This window comes from Apis mellifera, linkage group LG3, assembly GCF_003254395.2.
Source record: "Apis mellifera strain DH4 linkage group LG3, Amel_HAv3.1, whole genome shotgun sequence".
Lineage (NCBI taxonomy): Eukaryota > Metazoa > Arthropoda > Insecta > Hymenoptera > Apidae > Apis > Apis mellifera.
Window position 1 is genome coordinate 11,604,801 of NC_037640.1, and position 20,382 is coordinate 11,625,182.

Genomic DNA, 20,382 nt, shown 5'->3' on the forward strand with positions numbered 1-20,382 from the left:
TAAAGATAGGAGAGAATATCGAGATAAAGGTGTTTTATAGAAAAAAAAAACGTGTATCTCTATTTTCGTTGACTCACCTTGTATCGATCTCTTTCCTTCCCCCCCCCCCTCTCCTTTAAATTTAAAATTATCGAGACGAAAATCTTCGTCCGAATGGAAAATTAAAAACTTTCGAATCGTCGAAACTGTCCTGGATTAAAAAATAAATAAATAAATAAATGGCTCGATGTTACAATAATACGAATCGTGAATACAAAGACAAGGCAGGAGATCAGTCTCCGTCCGAAAGATAAGAGTAAGAAAAATATAAAATAAAAAGCATCGATAAACACATCGACGATCGTCGAATGCTTCCACGAATTGCCGTTTTTATCGGCCGATTATTGGCCGACGGTCACGGTCCAGAGGCGCCCTTCGAAATTTTTCGACCGCCCCGAGAGAGAGAGAGAAACGGGTCAGACAGAAGTTCAGACTTAGCTTAGATGCTGCGCTGGTGACGCAGCTACCAGCAGATACCAATGGTCGAGGAAATTGCACGGGTTAAAGGGCGACCGAGGCTAGGAGATTCGATCGACGCCGATGCGCGTCTCTTGGGCCGCGCGCGCGCGCGCACGCACCAACACGGGCGGCCGGGTGCATGCCTGCCGGTGTGATTGACATCGGTAAGTATGCCATGGCCGACCGCTCGCAACGCGCTGGTACGAACGACTGCAGCGCTGCCCACACCGCCGCGTTACGAATACATACAGGCGTCTAACAGCGCCATCCGTCTCTATGGAGAGGAAAAACTTGGTCCGCCTCGAGAAAAAAATTTCCTGGACCTGATCTTTCGAAGCTTCGATTGTCATTTGTTTATCCCTCCTCCTGCTCCTCCTTCCCCCTCGTGGAAGCATGAATCGAGGAGGGGGGAGGTGAGGGGCTCTCGCAATCGATAAAGGAGTATAACAGGTGGTACCGGGATTGTGTGCGATGGGCGTGTTGTTGTTTGTTTTGGGGATTATGCGGAGGAAGAGGTTGAAATGATAGTTTCAGGGAGAGGGGATATTCGAGGCGTCACTTTTGAGGAGGGAAATAGAAATTCTTGAGATTATCAAATTATCAGATATTTTTTTCGTAGTGTTTCTTGTTGTATAGTTGACCTATATAGTAGATCCTGTACGGGTATCGAAACGAAGAAGTTTATATATTCGTATATATATATGTATCTCGCCGTGAAAAAGGCCGTACTTCACGGAACAACGTTCGATACGTGGACGGTAGTGAAGCGAAGCCATTCACTTCGTGTAAACTCTATTGCAATATCGTAAGAAAATTTAAATTCCTTTACGTTCGTGGTGATCCGTAAGCCGGTTTACCTAGCCGACATTCCTACGCACAAAGTTACTACACCGTGGTTAAATGTAAAAGTTCATCATTCACGCGTTGCGTTGCGTAACCACCGGTCGATGTGTATAACCGTCGTTCCTCGTCGATTGTCGATTCGCAGATAACGCGAATCCGCCCTTCGATCGAAGAGAGAGAGAGAGTGGAAGGAAAGAGATTCTCGCCTTTTCGTTTTCTTTTTTTTCGATTTTAATCTCTCTCGAAATCGAGATCGAAGTGCACGCGGTGACACGCGTGACGTAATGTAACCCTGTTCCACGAAGGACGCGGTTTTCACCAGAGTTCGATCTTCCTGTAAGATGGTGTCGTTTTCGAGGCGGGCCGTGGAACCGGTATGCCGAAACGTGCGCGAGGACGAGGAGGCGAGGAGGCGAGGAGGGGAGAGGAGTGGAGAGGGGTGGGGTGGGGTGGGGAGGCAGAAAGAGGATTCGATGTCATGTGCGATGACGACGAACAGCAAGGTCCCTCTCCCGTACTTTTACTTTCGTCGCTTCCATAATTTCATCTCTCTTTACATCTTCGATAATGAATTTGCTCGATTAGCTGGCTGGGGTTAAGCTGCGTGTATAGAATCGTAACGATATATAGGCGATATTGTTTTGAATCTTTCGACGTATTCGCTGCCAACCAACAACGAGCATTATTTTCATCGAATCCGAATAAAGGCGTTTTTTTTTTTTGCATCGCGAAAAGTTGATGGGATTTGTTAGGGAAGATCGATTCGATCCGTTATTATCGATAAACGGAAAATTGAATACATTCAACTTGCATAGATGAACGCAAACATTGGGGAATGAAATTACATAATTTGCTGCTGGCAACGAGCGGGTTAACATTAGGAAGCGGAAGAAAATTAATTGGCTGTTGGGTAATAGGATGGGTTAAAATAAAATCGTGTTGTCCCGGTATTATAGTTTATTTTAATTGTTATAACGTTTTTCGTTTTCGAAAACGTTATATTTATATATATATATACTCGATCTCTCGTAACGATGAATTTTTCTCTTCCCGTGAGTCGAATTAAATAAGTAAACAAATATACGGGCAGGGAATGAAGCGAGAGAGAGAGAGAGAGAGGGAAAGTTTGCGAAGAAAAAGAAGAAGAGAAGAAGAGCAGGAGGAAGAACGAAAGGAGGAAGGAAAGACGAGGATGGAGAGAAAAAAAACTTTCGTCCGACCAAACTTTCATTACTTTCTTATCTCTTACGAGCGAAACACTGACCAACCCAGCCAATTCTATCCTTCTCGCTCCGACGCACGGCAGGAGATGCGCGACAAGGATCGCGCGTCGACAATTATCGGGTATGGTGTGTATAACCGATGGCGATCGAAAGTGAAATCGCAACAAGAAGAAAAGAGCGACGAGACAGGACTCGTCTTCTTCTTCTTCTTCTTCGCTTCTTTATTTGGAGCTCGATTTTTCCTCTCTCCTCCCCACCTCTCGACCCTCCACTTACGTAACTATACGCGCGGGGTTAATCGAGGATTTTACACGGACTCTTCCGCGTCGATCCCGTGCACACGTAATATCGATTTTTTTCATCGCGATATCCTTTACTTTTTCCAACGTTTGCCCGCGTCGTTGCTCGGTCGGTATAATATGATCGACCGGTCGCGTACGAGTCGCTGAACTATATTTCTCCTTCTAGCTCACGCGGGCGATCTCTTTCGCGGATTTTCGCGAGAAAAAGACAGAAACGAGCGTAACGGTTGATCGGAATCCGTGATGTGGAATTGTCGGCACGGAGAAAGAATCCCGTCGGGGAATATCGCGAGGAAGAAGAGGTTCGAGAGAGTGAAAGTTCCCGCGTTACATGAGTTTTTGGCATTGGGCGTTTGGATTGGAGGGCCTCGGTTGGTATCGAGGTCACTGGTGCCACCACCACCACCACCACCCAACGGCGTGGATCCACGAGTTCGGTGGATCGCGTGGCCCGCACAACTGGCTGCCCCAAAAACTTTGGGCTGCGCGACGCGTTCACTTCGGCTCCGTGCGTGCGTGCGTCCGTGCGTTTTCTTCCTGCCCTCTCGCCCCGCCGGCGAGTCAGTGGACGGCCACCAGAGAGCAGCCCCATTGTCTTCTATTTTAAAAAGCCCCCCTCGCGGCAGCTATGAATCGTGTGCGCGGCGACCACCGTCGGTCGGCTCCTCGATTTCGGACCGGGCTCCGGCCAAAGTGATTTATACTACGCGCCTTACTCGTGACAAGTATGTGGATCTCGAAGGATGAGACGAATTATTCCCGTGCACCGCCTCGCCGTGCGAACGTGTGTTTAATTATAGACCCATGCTGCTCCCCTCCGCGCCGCGTGGACGATCGATGATCGCCTGATATCTCTGCTCTCCCGTCGCAGGAGGGGGGAGGGGAGGGGAGGGGAGGAGAGGAGAATTTTATGGATATTCTATAATATAGGAAGGATTCTTTGTTGCCAATCGTGACGTGTAACATGTGCGCGAAGATGAGTGTTCTGCAAGGTCGTCACATAGGTAGGATTTCTTCTGTTCAGATTATTTTTAACGAGAGAATTATTACGATTCCTTCCGATTGTGAGTCTCGAATAATAGCATAAAAGCAAGTTTTTTCGAACGTGGGATTAGTTTTCGAAAAGTCAGTGTCAATTTGCCTGGCTGGAATTTCACAATTGCGCGGTAATTGTAAATGAGAGGAGGAGAGACGTGACGCTCCCTCCCTCGAGAGATTCTTGGTGGAAATTATAGAATTCTCGTTGCGCAATTTCCTCCCCCGAAATATACATCGAATTATTCGAAACCGATTTAGAAAGTGGAGGAAGCGGAAGTGGAAGAAGAGAGAATTTTGCTCCAGATTCTGGGACCAGATTTTCCTAATTTTTTTTTCTTTCCTCGACGAACGGGAATGAAACGGGGGCTTCCTGCTGTTTCGACACGTTTAGTGTCGCAACGTTTCGAGGATCAGCTATGCGCTGATCCGACGAAATTGTTCGATTCGTACGGTTGGCCAACAACTTGCCCGTCAACTCGCTTCGTCGTGAATAATCCAATGACCCCTTGGTAAGGTTCAATTTTCGAAATTTAATTCGAAAAATCTGGGCGGAAAATCTGGGAGACGAGGATCGCTTTCTCTTGGACAATATAACAATGAAAAATAAAAGAGAGGAGAGGAGAGATCGAAAACGCGCGGAGGAAGCGGTCGGTATAATGTGATCGACCGGTCGTGTACGAGCGTCTGGCTGAAAGTCGAACGGAGTAGGCGATGGAACGAATCTCGATTCGTTTCCACGCCGCTCGTCGCCTTATGACACAACACGGCAGAGCTTGCCGTAGGAAAAGTAAGGTAAGGCCAGTGGTATAATAGAAACTTTCACTGCGGAGGTTCAACGTACCGTAGGCCTCTCCGACTCTCACTCGCTAACCGTTCTCACCGCCTGTGCCCGATTCACGAATAACCGAGGGACACCGATCGTTCATCCTCTCTCTCTCTCTCTCTTTTCCGTGCGCCACGCGAGCGAGAAAGATTAAGCGGCAGGAATATTCGTATAACGGGAGAAATTTATCGATTAAAAAAAAAATTCTCCTATTTCGATTCTCAAAATTTTTCCTTTACACGAAATTGGTAGATTTTTTTTTTAGAGAAAAAAAGTTGGCCTCGATGGAGAAAGAGAACTTTCCTTCGCGATAATACCACGTTTCGATCCAGCTTGTTCGAGATAACGCGATACGCGCTCGAGGAAGTGTTCCTCCTCTCTTCGCGCGAAAAAGAAAGTTCGAGTGATCGAGAATCCTCTTTTTGCGCCACCAGGAAGGAACTCCTTCGAAGCGAGACTTCGAAGCCAGGGTTCCTTTTTCCGTTTAAATCCACCGTTTGAACCTCGTACATTACGCGATACGTAAGTACAGTGTATAGTAATATAATACAGGGTGGGAAGAATTAAGCGATAAATATGCGGCAAATACTTTTCACCCGGATCGAGTCAGTGAAATTGTAAAATCCGGTGTTCCCACATTTTATACCCGTTGTACCGTTATACCCCGGTAAACCGATGTTTCGTTTTTTCCTTCCTGCGATAACTCGAAGGTGGACACGGTTGAAAACGTAGGTTTCACATCCGTGAGGACTCGGCCCGATAAGCCTGATAAGTGTTTTTTTTTTTTTCAAGTAACGGCACGCGGTGATAAAGTGCGAAACTACGTCATCGTGCGATGTCCCTTTCGATCCATCCGAGTTGCCGTAAATATATCTCTTTTTGTCGCGTGAAAAAAAAAAGAAAAAAGTTTGCGTTCCGAGCGAGTGGATCATCTCGAACGATAACGAAGGTTTCTTCGGTTACCCCCTCCCGTAACGATTTAACTTTCTCCGCGGTTCGGAGCTTTAGAAGCATCGAAACGATTCTTCTTCTTCTTCTTCTTCTTTTTCCCCGCTACGATGAACTACGATTCGACGATTCACCCTTCTAAATCACGGGCCGTGATACTTCCTGGTCCCGAGGCTCGAGGCGAGCGGCATTATTTTATCCGCGACTCATTACCATTGTCAAGAATTCGTTTCCTCGTGGCACGAATCGCGGCGGCCAATCGCGTGGCGGCAGCGAGCGAGGGAGCGAAACCGAGGGGGAAAGAAGCCGGGGAGGGGAGGGGAGGCGGCTAGAGGAGGCTAGACACGAAGCCGGGGAGTGGAGGGGAGGGAGTCGTAGATCTAGGATGTCATGGCGTGGGAGAGTCACTTTCACCATCGGCGGCCCCTATAGGCGGTTTCAATCTACCCGTGCTACGTGAAATTACAACGCGGCTCCGTTTCACTAGATTCATCGCATGATGGTACCTAACTCGCCGGAAATATGTCAACGCGCCGAGTATCGTGCAAGGTTTTCTATTTGCGTCGCGAAAACTATAGTTTCACGAGTTTCCGCCCTTTCCGCCTTTCCTTTGTTCTTTGTCTGAACGAAGAGATGTTGCGAGAGCGATTATTCGTTTCGTCGAAAAAAAGAAATCTGTTCGAACGGTATTTAAAATAATCTTGAGTCGTCAAAGCGATTCAAGGTGCATTGAATTTTTAAAAACTTCGATCGAATATTAATGCTTCTCGTTCTCACTTGCCACGCGATGGATTACGTAAGTCGCTTCCTGTTACGATTACATTCTTGTTACGAGTGCCAGGAAATGGATTTTCAAAAATAATTATCCCGTTTACACGACACGAGAGAAAATAGCGATAAGAGAGAGAGAAAAAAAAAACGTATTTCGTTCGATCGCCCCCGATCGAGTCAATCGTCATAGATCGAAAAAAAAAAACATTTTTACTTTTCCTGTTATGTAAAATGAAATGTCTAACCTTTCGTTCGGTTATATAAATTCTGATTGATATAGTAAACATTTTAAATATAGACGATTGTCATATACTCTTCTATCGTGTTTTAAATAAAACAGAAATACAAAATACAAAACGGCAAAATACGGAGCGTTAATAAAATCGGTTTATATACATAAATAATCTTTCTTACGAATCGTATGTGATTCATAAAAATAAATACGTTAAATACCGATTTTTTATTAAACCGAATATCTTTCTTTCTCATAAATTATTATAAATACGTAATTTATTCGAGATTCAAAATCACTTTTACGTTATATCTATTAATTTAAAAAAAATATTGTCATATTGAAAGTACAATTTTACACGCTTCTAACTCGTAATAATAACGCAACATTTCGATCATCGAACTTTCTAGGTTCGATTAAAAAATCGCGTGTCGAGGGGGAAAAAAGTAGCCGAGGGAAGAAAAAAGAAAAAACGATATATCTGGAAAACTCTCGCGCTCCCTCTTCCTCCTTACGAGGACAGCGTCGCGTTTAATGAAGCAAATACCACGAGTATCGAGGTAAAGCGCGAGAACCTCGAAAAAGCTTGGCCGAGATAGCGAGAGCTTGCGTGGCTTTGAGCCCGGCACAGAGACGCAGACACACACACACGTACACACACGTATACACACACACACAGTATACACAACAAGATCGCCGGCGGCCTCTCAAGAAGAGACCGTAGGTTAGTGCATTGGCTGCACTTTCCGTCTCGGTGTGTGCATGTGCACGCCGCAGTGGCGGCAGCTGTCGGTCGTATGCATGCATTGGTTACGCAAGAATAGTAGCGTGTGTGAGACTGCTGACCCATATACGCCAGGGAGCAAGGACCCCAATGCACCACGTATATACCCGGCTCAGTGCCGACTAACGCGAGTGTGTGCGTGCAACCGTGAGCGGTGGAAGTATATGGAAGTGTGCGCATGCGCTTGCACATGCGCACCCGCGCCTCTGTACCTCTGGATGCGCCTCGTCCGTGTAATGGTACCTGTAAACGCCATCTGGCGTTGCACACGTTCACCACGCACACACTCGCCCACGTGGCTCTCTAAAGTTGATTTAAGCCTCGTTCACAACGTCGTGCCTAGTTTTTCCAGCGAAGGAAGGTTCGCTGCACTTGACCGGAGTGTCGATACATTGCGACGAGTTTCGCGACGAAAATACGTACTTCGCTTCTCGATGCTTCCAGTACTTTTCGATCGCGGCCAAGGAGTTCTTTCTTTCTCAACTTCCTGTTTCAGCTGTTCGCGTTTGCTCGCTCCACTCGCGGACAATCGAACAGACGTTTCTACGCGATCGAGTGGCGTCACAATTATCGGGATTCGTAATTGGCGTTCTTGCAATTAACTCGAACGCGAACTGGAAAACGTGTTTCGACGATAAATATAGGTTAGGATGCGCATAGAGATGCGCATCGATATTTTTACATTGTTACATTCGCGCTTTGATCGACTATTCTGACCAACGCGAAACGCGATTAGACGTTGCACTTGCACGCCTTCGCGTCTAATCTCTACGTATATTTCCTCGTAATCGAATTATTCCCTTTTTTTTTATTTTCGATTGAAATACCTCGTTCCCATCGAACATTCCGATTTAGACAGGAAGATACATCTTTAAATATATAATAATACATAAAATGAAATAATATATTACGGAATTGATTTTTTGTCCTATTTTCACACAGAGTTGTGTATATAACGCGAATTATACCGAAGCGGAAATGACACGGAAAATCATTACGGTTCGACACGAGCTGTTGCGAGTAGGAGAAATTGGTTAAAATAAGAACATTTGACGTGACAGAGAAAGTTGTTCCGTGATTTTACGACTCGCGATTATTCGTCCGAAGTCGAAGGCGTATAGGGAACTCGACTTGGTTGGAAGCCAGAGGCGTGAACGATCGGTATCGCATGTCCGTAAATTTAAACTTGCACGAGATTGTTGAAGATGAAATGGACGTTGAAGACGTTGAGAATAAATCGGATGCGTTCAACAGATGAGAATTTAGAATGAACGCGTTTCATAAATGAAGCGCTTGCGTCACGTAGACGTCATTACACCGGTCAAACATTTTCGATGAAACTTGCATAATCGTTCGGTTGGCACGCGACCGTAATATACACCAATTTCCAATCTCTATCGGATCTCCTACATCACAAACGTTCGTAAAAATGGATCGAAACGTTCGTGGACCTATATCCACGTTGATTAAACATTTTTTTTTTCTTCTCCTTTTCAATTAATATCCCTTCCCAAGAAAAATCACCCGTCGACGTTGTTATCGATTATCCAGCATCGTTCGCACGCGGATGGATGATTCGAGACGGGCGCGCGAAACGCCACCAGAGTGGTTGCACGAATCCAGGCGTTCGCATACGATTGGCCTGTATTATCCGCGACACGGCGTTTATTAAAACGACCCATGGTGTGTCATAGACCATTTCTCTCGCGCACGGCCGTAAAACTGGCTCTCGTCTTGGCCGGCCATTAATTACGGACACCCGGCAAACAGCGATAAGACGCGATTTATCATTATCAGGATACTCTGGACGAGTTATTATTAAACTGACCTGGTGCACCGATCGACACACGAGATCCTATTCCAGCTTTTAAACTCGTCGACGGTATACGAATTTTTTTCCAATTAATTAAACAAATAAAATTAACCATTAAAAATTCCTTAACTCGTCTCTTTGTTATTAATTCGATTATATAAATTTCGTTAAGGAATTTAATTTCGAAATCCTTTTTTTTTTTTTAATATCGATTATATAAATTTCGTTAAGGAATTTAATTTCGAAATCCTTTTTTTTTTTAACTTCTTAAAGTTAAGACTCGTGTCACGTTGATAGCAGGGATAGGATCGGCATCGAATCGTATCTTTGCAAAGATACTGGCATGCAACGATCCAATTGTATGCTATTGGCTAAAGAGGGGTTAATGGCGAACTATGCGTCCGCCGTAATCGCGAACGCGTGCGTCCGTATGTATACTATAGTACTTTCACATTCGGTCCGTTCTCTTTGCGATAGCCGATATCCTCGAGATGACTTCCACGGCTAGTCGAGAAGCGTCTTATGTTGCTCGAGCCCGCCAGTCCGCGTTCTCGAAACGAGCCACGAAAAGGGAAAGCTGCAGTAGTCGAAGTCGGGTAGTGACAACGTGATTCGCGAGAAAGTTGCTCTTCGCTTTTTAACGAGTCACGTTACTACAATATGACGTAACCCAATATTTTCATCGAGTTTTTCGCAATTTTTCAACGAGGGGAAAAAATAATCTCTCTATCTTTCGAACCAAGTGTCCCTTAATCCGTTTCTCCAACGGATAATTTAACCTTCATTTCGAAGAGGTTATTTACAAATATATATATATATATACACTTGTAAACGAAACGACTTCATCGAACGACTTCGTCGAAAAATCTACGCGTCCTTTTCTCTCGCGTTCCCTCGGTTCTCTCCCTCCTTGTCCGATTATCGATCGGTGTAACGCTCGCTTTTTTGTCATCCCGATTCGGTGCCACGAGGAACACGGTAAGTAATATTATGGAAAGAGAAATAGAATGGATATAGGAGGACGCGGGAAAAACGTAAAAGCATAGATCGATGTAATAGTTTTCGGAAACAGTAAAGTGAGAAGAGAAAGAAGAGAAAGGAAAAATCGAAAGAAGGAAGAAATCGCACGTATAAATTGTTCGCGAATCCTGCGCTGAAAACTCGATCCACGCGAAAACTTTGCAATGCAATTCCGTTTATATATATACGTATATATATATATCTTGTGATACAATGAAAGAGAAACGTGACCAGACGTTCGCGTGATTAATGAAGATGTTTCTCGCGATAGACATCTATCGCGAGTTTGATTCGATCACGATCCTTTGCAACGTCGATTCTTCGCCTATTATTTAACCCCCTTTTTAAAACTCTCTTTCGCTTTCGAATTATTATCCTTCGCCGTCTCTCTAATAAAATAAGAGAGAACAAGACGTTGGCTCGCAATCGTCGACCATAAATTCGTATTCTCTCTCAAACGTTTTTTTTTTTTCTTTCACTCTCGTCATTTTCTTTCTGTTCCCAGGAATTATGACCCTTACGAGCAGCCCGTGTGAGCTAGACAACATGAGCTTGTTTCAAGACCTCAAGTTGAAAAGGAGGAAGGTCGACTCCCGATGTAGTAGCGACGGTAAGATTTTCTATTTTCCTCATTTCGTGCGAAACCAAAACTTTTCTTTTCTTTTCTTTTTTTTTTTTTTACCTCGAACAGGAAACCATGCATTTATCGACCGCGATCTATTTTATCGACAAATCCCCCTCGTTTATTTTTCTTTTTCTTTCTTTCTTTCTTTCTTTCTTTTTTTCTCCCTCAACGATCGAAAACGACACAAAAGACTTTGGCCTAATCTCATTTTAATTACAACGCAGCGGAATACGTTTCGTCGATGAAACGATAACGAATGGAACGGTCGTATTTGGCGACGAACGCGATCGCTCATCCAGTGTCAGGAAATCGTTATCATGAAAGGGGGAGGGGAGGGGGAATCCATCTTGATGGTTGTACGCATCGCTTCAAACGACGAATGGTTAATAATATTCCACGATAATTCGAGGATTAATTCCATTTTTTTTCCTCCTCGCTCCTCTCGCTTTCGTCAGGCAAAGTCGAGAAGAGTCAGTCCGGATCCCCTCTAATAATAATAATAGGAAATTGCGTTCTATTCCAAGTGCGTGATATCAAGATTTCGTTGCGACTTTATTTACTCGACGTCAAAAAGAAATGAATATGTTTGGCCGATACAGCTATGCATACCACAGGAATTATTCATTCCTCGGTTTCACAACTGTCATCGAGAGGTAAGGCTGGATGAATCGCGGTGTTCGCTTACTTTTGTGGTCAACACCCCGGACCTCTCTCTCTCTCTCTCTCTCTCTCTATAGAGCGCGTATCGTTAAAAATTACGATTCCTTTCTCGATGATCGTTCGAGAAGATAATTCGTTTTTTCAAGAAAGCCGTCTAACAGTATCGTTCGACGAATATCTTTTCTTGTCCTGAGAACAGGAACGATTGGTGATGATTCGTGACGCCATATTCGATCTTCACAAACCCGTCCGTTTTGAGAACCGCGCCCGTTACGTATCGGAGGGAAGACCAAGTTTTAGAACCAAGGCTGGATACGTACGAATTTATATTACGACGGACAATCCACGTCGAAATAAAATTTTCTGGACGGCCTCCAACGTTGGCCTGGTCGGTCTTGTAGCAAAATAGACACAAGTTTATTCGAGTAATGGTGTCAACAAAAATTGACTAAGCTTAAAGAGAAGAAACTGCTTCGATTAACTAAATTTCTCAAAAAATTAAAGAATCCTCTTCGAATTAATCGCCGGCTAAAAATCAAAACTTTGGAAAAATATTAAATATAAACTTATTCACCCTTTATTCCTCGAGACTTCTATCTTCTCGTTGTCGACCCTCGTGCAATCCTTATCTCTCTCTCTCTCTCTCTCGAAAGGAAGGAATCGGTGGGGTGAAGGGGAAAGCGAGGGAAAGGGGAAAGGTGAGCGAGAGAGGAGGTGGCCGGTTGATGGCGGCGGTGTGCAGCAGCAGGGTTGAACATCAACCCACGCGGTCTCTCCCGGCCGTGCACCGGCGCTAGTTCGGCTTCGCGTGAACTCGCGCAAGCACGCGGAGTTCCTTCGTCCGAAAAAAACCCTCCTCTGCGGTTTCTTTCGACAACCTCGATGTTTTTTCGAGTTTCTTCTCTCCACCGGTGAAAGTGGTCGTCGCGGGGGAGACTCGAGCTGCATCGATCACTTTTTTTTTCCCTCCCCGCTTGTCTCAAAGATGGCTCGCGCAAGAAAGGAGACGTGACGAACGATATGTCGCACTGTTCGTTGGCGGGAAATACTCGATCCCTTTCGAATATTTCAAGTTTCTGGAGAAGAAATGTAGAGATGTATATATTCTTCGTCAAGAATAATTTTTTAATTGAATATCGAACGAAAGGAGTTTGGAAAAGTATTTGTACAAAATGGCGAGGAATTCGAGCGAATATTTTCGAGGAAGGAATCATTGATCTCTCCGCGTGCAACGTCATACGACGCAATTACAGTGCGCGCGAGTGTGTGTGTGTGTGTGTGCTGGTCAACGTCGTCGTCGATTGATCAGTTTGCGCGAGTCTGAAGAATTGAACGTCCTTCTTTAAAAGAAGCTTTTGAAGGAATCGTTGGGCTTGGAACTTGTTCCTCCAGAAAGGAAGTGGAGGGCGCTGATTTTCTCCAATTTTCGATTCACACTTGAGAAGGGAATAATCGTTGAATGGTTCAATTTTGATTTGCGATGAACTCGGCACTGAGAAACGACCCGTTCCTCGCGCCCGATCTCCGCCACCGTTGGGATTGGAGCACGTGGAGCCCCTTCATACCGCCCTACTTCCTCTTCTACCGCAACGTTTTCGAGTCGCACGCCACGCCGCGCTACGGTAAACAGACTTCAGATATTTCTTCCTTCTCTTCCTCTTCCGATATTCGAATATTTTCGAAATTGTGGAAGAGAGAGGGAAAGGATGAACCGATGGTGGCTACTCAGAAGAAGAAAGAACAAACCTTTCCTAACTGCATTTCTTCTCCTCTCCTTTTCCAAAAGAAGAAAAAAGAACAAGCCTTTCCTGACAGAATTCCATCCCTTTCCAACAATTTTCGAGTTGCACACTACGGTAAACAGACTTCAGATATTTCTTCCTTCTCTTCCTCTTCCGATATTCGAATATTTTCGAAATTGTGGAAGAGAGAGGGAAAGGATGAACCGATGGTGGCTACTCAGAAGAAGAAAGAACAAACCTTTTCCAACAGGATTCCATCCCTTTCCAATTTTCGAGTTGCACGCCACATAAACAGATTTCAGATATTTCTTCCTTCTCTTCCTCTTCCAAGATTCGAATATTTTTAAAATTGTGGAAGAGAAAGGGAAAAGGATGAAGCAATGGTGGCTACGATCGCAACTCGTCAACTGTATTTCTTCTCCTCTCCTTTTCCAATAAAAGAAGAAGAAGAAAGAACAAACCTTTTCCAACAGGATTCCATCCCTTTCCAACAATTTTCGAGTTGCCACGCCGCGCTACGATAAACAGACTTCAGATATTTCTTCCTTTTCTTCCTCTTCCAATATTCGAATATTTTCGAAATTGTGGAAGAGAGAGGGAAAAGAATGAACCGATAGTGGCTACGATCGCAACTCGTCAACTGCGTTTCTTCTTCTCTCCTTTTCCAATAGAAGAAGAAGAAAAAACAATTTTCGAGTTGCACGCTACGGTAAACAGATTTCAGATATTTCTTCCTTCTCTTCCTCTTCTAATATTCGAATATTTTCGAAATTATGGAAGAGAGAGGGAACCGATAGTGGCTACGATCGCAACTCGGAAGAAGAAGAAAGAACAAACCTTTTCCAACAGGATTCCATTCCTCTTTTCCAACAATTTTCGAGTTGCACGCTACGATAAACAGATTTTAGATATTTCTTCCTTCTCTTTCTCTTCCAATATTCGAATATTTTCGAAATTATGGAAGAGAGAGGGAACCGATGGTGGCTACGATCGCAACTCGTCAACTGCGTTTCTTCTCCTCTCCTTTTCCAAAAGAAGAAAAAAGAACAAAGCTTTTTCAACAGGATTCCATCCCTCTTTTCCAACAATTTTCGAGTTGCACGCTACGGTAAACAGATTTCAGATATTTCTTCCTTTTCTTCCTCTTCTAATATTCGAATATTTTCGAAATTGTGGAAGAAAGAGGAAAAGGATGAACTGATGATGGCTATGATCCCAACTCGTCAACTGCATTTCTTCTCCTCTTCTTTTCCAATAGAAGAAGAAAAAAGAAACCTTTTCGAGTTGCACGCTACGGTAAACAGATTTCAGATATTTCTTCCTTCTCTTTCTCTTCCAATATTCGAATATTTTCGAAATTGTGGAAGAGAGAGGGAAAAGGATGGTGGCTACGATCGCAACTCGTCAACTGCATTTCTTCTCCTCTTCTTTTCCAATTGAAGAAGAAGAAAGAACAAGCCTTTTCCAACAAGATTCCATCCATCTCCTTTCCAACAATTTTCAAGTTGCACGCTACAGTAAACAAATTTCAGATATTTCTTCCTTCTCTTCCTCTTCCGATATTTGAATATTTTCGAAATTGTGGAAGAGAGAGGGAAAGGATGAACCGATGATGGCTACTCAGAAGAAGAAAGAACAAACCTTTCCCAACAGGATTCCATCCATCTCCTTTCCAACAATTTTCGAGTTTGCACGCTACGGTAAACAGACTTCAAATATTTCTTCCTTCTCTTCCTCTTCCAATATTCGAATATTTTCGAAATTGTGGAAGAGAAAGGGAAAGGATGATGGCTACGATCGCAACTCGGAAGAAGAAAGAACAAACCTTTCCCAACAGGATTCCATCCATCCCTTTCCAACAATTTTCGAGTTGCACGCTATGGTAAACAGATTTCAGATATTTCTTCCTTCTCTTTCTCTTCCAATATTCGAATATTTTCGAAATTGTGGAAGAGAGAGGGAAAGAAAGAATCGGAAGAAGAAAGAACGAACCTTTCCCAACAACATTCCATCCATCTTCTTTCCAACAATTTTCATACTTTTCGAGGATTAATGAATTCGCGAATTTCTTCGAGAAAATAATCCAACCTCGTGCGCGTAAGAGAAAGAGAAAGAGAGAGAGAGGAGACGCCTCATTCACGCGATCCAAGGTTTCTAGAGAAACGCGTACTCCATCATTCCATCGAGTATAAACGTGAGACCAACGGCTTATTTCTCAGACTCCCCGGTATCCCTTGGATCAGCAGGCTCGCCGCTCGGGATCCAGCCGGCGGACGCACCTTCACCCATAAACTTTCCTGCTCCAGGGGAGAGCATGGCCGACACCTCGACCCTGTCGCCGGAGGCCAACATGCCGGGCTCGCCGGGCTGCCCCGTGGTCAAAGTGAAGAGCGAGTACCTGCTCGGGATACCGCCGAGCGATCCTCTCCGCGGGACGGCGAGCGTCGGCCTGGAGCATTCCCGCGCGGACGCGGACCGCGCCTCGCCCGACTCCGTCTTCCCCGACGCGGCCTCCATTGTCGGCTACGCCAGGGTCGTCGAGGACCAACAACAACAGCAACAGCAACAGCAACAACAACACCATCAACCTCATCAGCAACAGCAACGCTCAGCCACGCCGACCGTAGCCACCAGGCTGTCGCCGTACTCGCCCATGCAAGCCGTGTCCACGACCCCGATGCATGGACAGCAGGAGCAGCCGAGCTCGAGGAGCGACAGCCCCGAGAAAGCGGACCTGTCCTCCGCCCAGACCAAGGAGGAGTCCGACAACTCGGTGTTCGACGGCGGAGGCGGCCGCTCCGAGGCCTCCAGTCAACCTAGTCACCGCAGCAGCCCGTCCTCCCAATACAGCCCCAGCCAGAGCGCGAGCCCCGTTCAACAGCAGCAGCAAACGGGGGGCCTGAGAGGTAGTAGGGTGCCCCCGCACCTGTTGGCCCACCACCAGTTCTGGTCGTCGCAGAACAACGGGTTCGCCACGCAGAGGCTGTTGAACGGGGTGATCAGCAGCGCGGTGAGCTACGCCGGCCAGACGGTGGCGGTCGCGTCCACCAGCAGCGGCGGGGCGGCGAGCAGCGGGGGGAGCGGGAACGGGGCGAGCTCGGCGGGGCAAGCGAGCACCGGACCCACCACGGCCGCCCCATCCTCCTGTAAGTGAACTCTCTCCCTCTCTCTTTCTCCATCCGTCGATTAATCACGATCCTCTTCTCCTCTCCTTCTCTCCTTTCGTTTCCTGATTGTTGTTGCAGGCGAGACGATGAAGCCGCCGGCGCAGAGGGCAGCGCCGGCACCCCCGAGGCCGCCACCCACGGTGATAATGGGCGAGATCGGCGGGGTGCGGACGATGATCTGGTCAGCGCCACCCCTGGACCCGGTGCCGCCCCCGGCGGCCTCGTGGACGACGGCGACGGCGGCGGCTGCCGCGGCCGCAGCGGCCGCTGCGGCCGCGGCGGCCTCCTGCTCCTCGTCGGAGGAGTCGGCCGCCCAGCTGTTGCTGAACCTCGGGCAGGAGTCGAGGGGGGGGAAGCAGGCGTCGTCGTCGGCGGCGGCGGGGCCGTACTCGTCGGCGGCGGGGCCCCCGCTCAACATGGAGAGGCTGTGGGCCGGGGACATGACGCAGCTGCCGGCCGCGCAGCAGATGCAGGCGTTGAACCTGACCGCGTCGGGGTCCGGGCAGGCGTGGGAGAGGAACGGGGGGGTGGTCAAGTCCGAGGGGGCGGCCGCGTCGCAGCCGATTTCGGTCGCGCCGCCCGCGCCCCCGATGCCCCCGCAGGAGCACGAGGAGGACGAGACGCCTATGATATGCATGATATGCGAGGACAAGGCAACCGGGCTGCACTACGGGATCATCACGTGCGAGGGGTGAGTCGAGTGTTACGTCCTATTCTCCTTTCGTCGAGATCTGTTCTTCCTTTCTTCCTTGCATTATTTCAAATCATTGTAAACTCGAGATCTCTTCCTTTCTTCATTCCAAATTTGTAAATTTGATCGATTTCTTTCTTCCTTCTTTCAATCTGAATTCGAGATCTCTTCCTTTTTTTTCTTCCAAATTCGTAAATTCCGACATCTCTTCCTTTTTTCCTTCCATTATTTGTTATTAATTCGAGATCTCTTCCTTTCTTGATTCCAAATTTGTAAATTTGACGTCTCTTCCTTTTTTCCTTTCTTTCTTCTAAATTCGTAAATTCGACGTCTCTTCCTTTCTTCCTTCTTTCGTTCCGAATTTGAAAACTCGAGATCTCTTCCTTTCTTCTTTCCTTTCTTCCGTCCCAATTCGAAAATTCGAGATCTCTTCCTTCTTTCATTCTGAATTCGAGATCTCTTCCTTTTTTTCTTCCAAATTCGTAAATTCCGACGTCTCTTCCTTTCTTCCTTTCGTTATTTCAAATTTGTAAATTCGAGATCTCTTCCTTTCATCGAAATCTCTTCCTTTCTTTCTTTCAAATTTGTAAACTTGATCGATTTCTTTCTTCCTTCTTTTTTTCGTTCCGAATTTGGAAATTCGAGATCTCTTCTTTTCTTCCTTTCGAATTCGTAAATTAGACGTCTCTTCCTTTCTTTCTCCCATTATTTCAAATTTGTAAACTCGAGATCTCTTCCTTTCTTGATTCCAAATTTGTAAATTTGATCTCTTTCTTTCTTCTTTCTTCCTTTCAAATTCGTAAATTTGACATCTCTTCCTTTCTTCCTTCTTTTCTTCGTCCCAATTCGAAAATTCGAGATCTCTTCCTTTCTTCCTTTCGAATTCGTAAATTAGACGTCTCTTCCTTTCTTCCTTTCGTTATTTCAAATTTGTAAATTCGAGATCTCTTCCTTTCATCGAGATCTCTTCCTTTCTTGATTTCAAATTTGTAAATTTGATCGATTTCTTTCTTCCTTCCTTCTTTCATTCCGAATTTGAAAACTCGAGATCTCTTCTTTTCTTTCTTTCGAATTCGTAAATTAGACGTCTCTTCCTTTCTTCCTTCCATTATTTCAAATTTGTAAATTCGAGATCTCTTTCTTCCATCATTCTGAATTTGAGATCTCTTTCTTTCTTCCCTCTTCCAAATTTGTAAATTCAATATCTCTTCCTTTCATCGAGATCTATTCCTTTCTTCCTTCCAAATTTGTAAATTCGAGATCTCTTTCTTTCATCGAAATCTTCCTTTTTTTCTTCTTTCATTCTAAATTTGGAAATTCGAGATCTCTTTCTTCCATCGTTCTGAATTCGAAAACTCTTCCTTTTTTCCTTCCAAATTCGATATCTCTTCCTTTCTACCTTTCATTATTTCAAATTTGTAAACTCGAAATCTATTCTTTTCATCGAAATTTCTTCCATTCTTTCTTCAAATTAGTAAATTCGATATCTCTTCCTTTCTTCCTTCTTTCGTTCTGAATTTGGAAACTCGAAATTTTTTCCTTTCTTTCTTCCTTCATTCCAAATTTGAAAACACGAGATCTTTTTTTCTTCCAAATTCATAAATTCGAGATCTCTTTCTTCCATCGTTCCAAATTCGAAATCTCTTCCTTTTTTTCTTCCAAATTCATAAATTCGAGATCTCTTCCTTTCTTCCTTCTTTCGTTCCAAATTCGAAAACTCTACTTTTTTTCCTTCTAAATTCGTAAATTCAACATTTCTTCCTTTTTTCTTTCCATTATCCCAAATTTGTTTCCATTGTCCCAAATTTCCATTATCCAAAATTCGAGTTCTCTTCTTTCCTTCGTTCCAAATTTATAAATTCGAGATCTTTTTATTTCCTTCCATTATTCCAAATTCATTAATTTGACATCTTTTCCTTTCTTCCTTCTTTCGTTCCGAATTCGAGATATTTTGCTTTCTTCTTTCTTTCGTTCCGAATTCATAAACTCAAGATATCTCTTTCTTCCTTCCCTTCGAATTCGGATATTCGAAATCTCTTCCTTTCTTTCTTCCATCATTCTAAATTTGTAAATTTGAGATCTTTTCATTTCTTCTTTCTATCGTTCCAAATTCATAAATTCGAGATTTCTTCCTTCCTTTCTTCCTTCCTTCCTTCCTTCCAAATTCAAGATCTCCTTCTTTTCTTCGTTCCAAATTCGAGATCTCTATTATTTTTTTTCTTCCAAATTCATAAATTCGAGATCTCTTCTTTTCTTTCTTCCTTCCTTCCTTCCTTTCAAATTCGAGATTTCTTCGTTCTAAATTCATAAATTCGAGATCTCTTCTTTCTTTCCTTCCATCAATCTATTTCTTCCTTCCATCGATCCAAATTCATAAATTCAAGATCTCTTCTTTCTTTCCTTCCATCGATCTATTTCTTCCTTCCATAGTTCCAAATTCGTAAATTCGAGACCTCTTTTTTCCTTCCTTCCATCGTTCCAAATTCCTAAATTCAACATCTCTTCCTTTCTTCTTTCCTTCGATCTATTTCTTGCTTCCATCGTTCCAAATTCGTAAATTCGAGACCTCTTTTTTCCTTCCTTCCATCGTTCCAAATTCAACATCTCTTCCTTCCTTCCTTCCTTCATTCCGAGTTCGAAAACTCGGGATCCCTTCCTTCCTTCCTTCGTTCCACGTTTCCTTCCTCGCGAAAAGGAAAAGCCGCGACGATCGATCGATCGATGGGCGACGAGTCGGGATTGCGGCTCTCGAAGGCGAACTCTCACCTTTGCCCGCTCTCTCCCGACTTTGCGCCCGCGTTCTGACGTACGGACGGAAATATATGCGGCCCGACGTGTCTTCGAGGTTACCGCGTCACGGTTGAACTATGAATACGGCCACAGATATCCTTCTCCGCACGCTAACGCTCTGCCTTCGAGCTTTTTCCAGATATTCCTCCTCCTTCTTATCCTTGCCTTCGTAGAACAGAAACATCTTCTTTAACCTCGATCTTCAACTATCTACCGAAGGGGAGAGAGAAGAAATAATTTCGGATAAATTTCAGACGAGCCTCTCTTCTTTTCTTCTTCTTTTTTTTTTTCCCTCCCAAGAGAAAAATCGCCTGGAAGCGCGGCTGATTGGTATCCGTAAAGTTACTACAGGGTATCGTTACTCGGTTTCACGCTAGTTTCTTCAACGCCCATTCGACCGATCCGAGAAATT

General features: G+C 44.8%; 1 protein-coding gene across 14 annotated transcripts in view; it reads left to right on the plus strand.

Annotated features, from left to right (window-relative positions):
- Positions 1 to 20,382, plus strand: part of LOC410925 (hormone receptor 4) — a 154,369-nt gene that overhangs the window by 123,224 nt on the left and 10,763 nt on the right. For 11 of the 14 annotated variants that reach the window (XM_026439492.1, XM_026439488.1, XM_026439490.1 and 8 more), the window contains 3 exons: positions 10,801 to 10,905; positions 15,542 to 16,468; positions 16,568 to 17,180. In XM_026439492.1, the coding sequence (XP_026295277.1) occupies positions 10,806 to 10,905; positions 15,542 to 16,468; positions 16,568 to 17,180 (1,640 nt within the window). In that variant the 5' untranslated portion in view covers positions 10,801 to 10,805. Of the gene's footprint in view, positions 1 to 3,752; positions 3,871 to 10,800; positions 10,906 to 15,541; positions 16,469 to 16,567; positions 17,181 to 20,382 lie in introns of those variants that run through there. The other 3 variants (XM_026439496.1, XM_026439497.1, XM_026439484.1) reach the window with 2 other exon arrangements.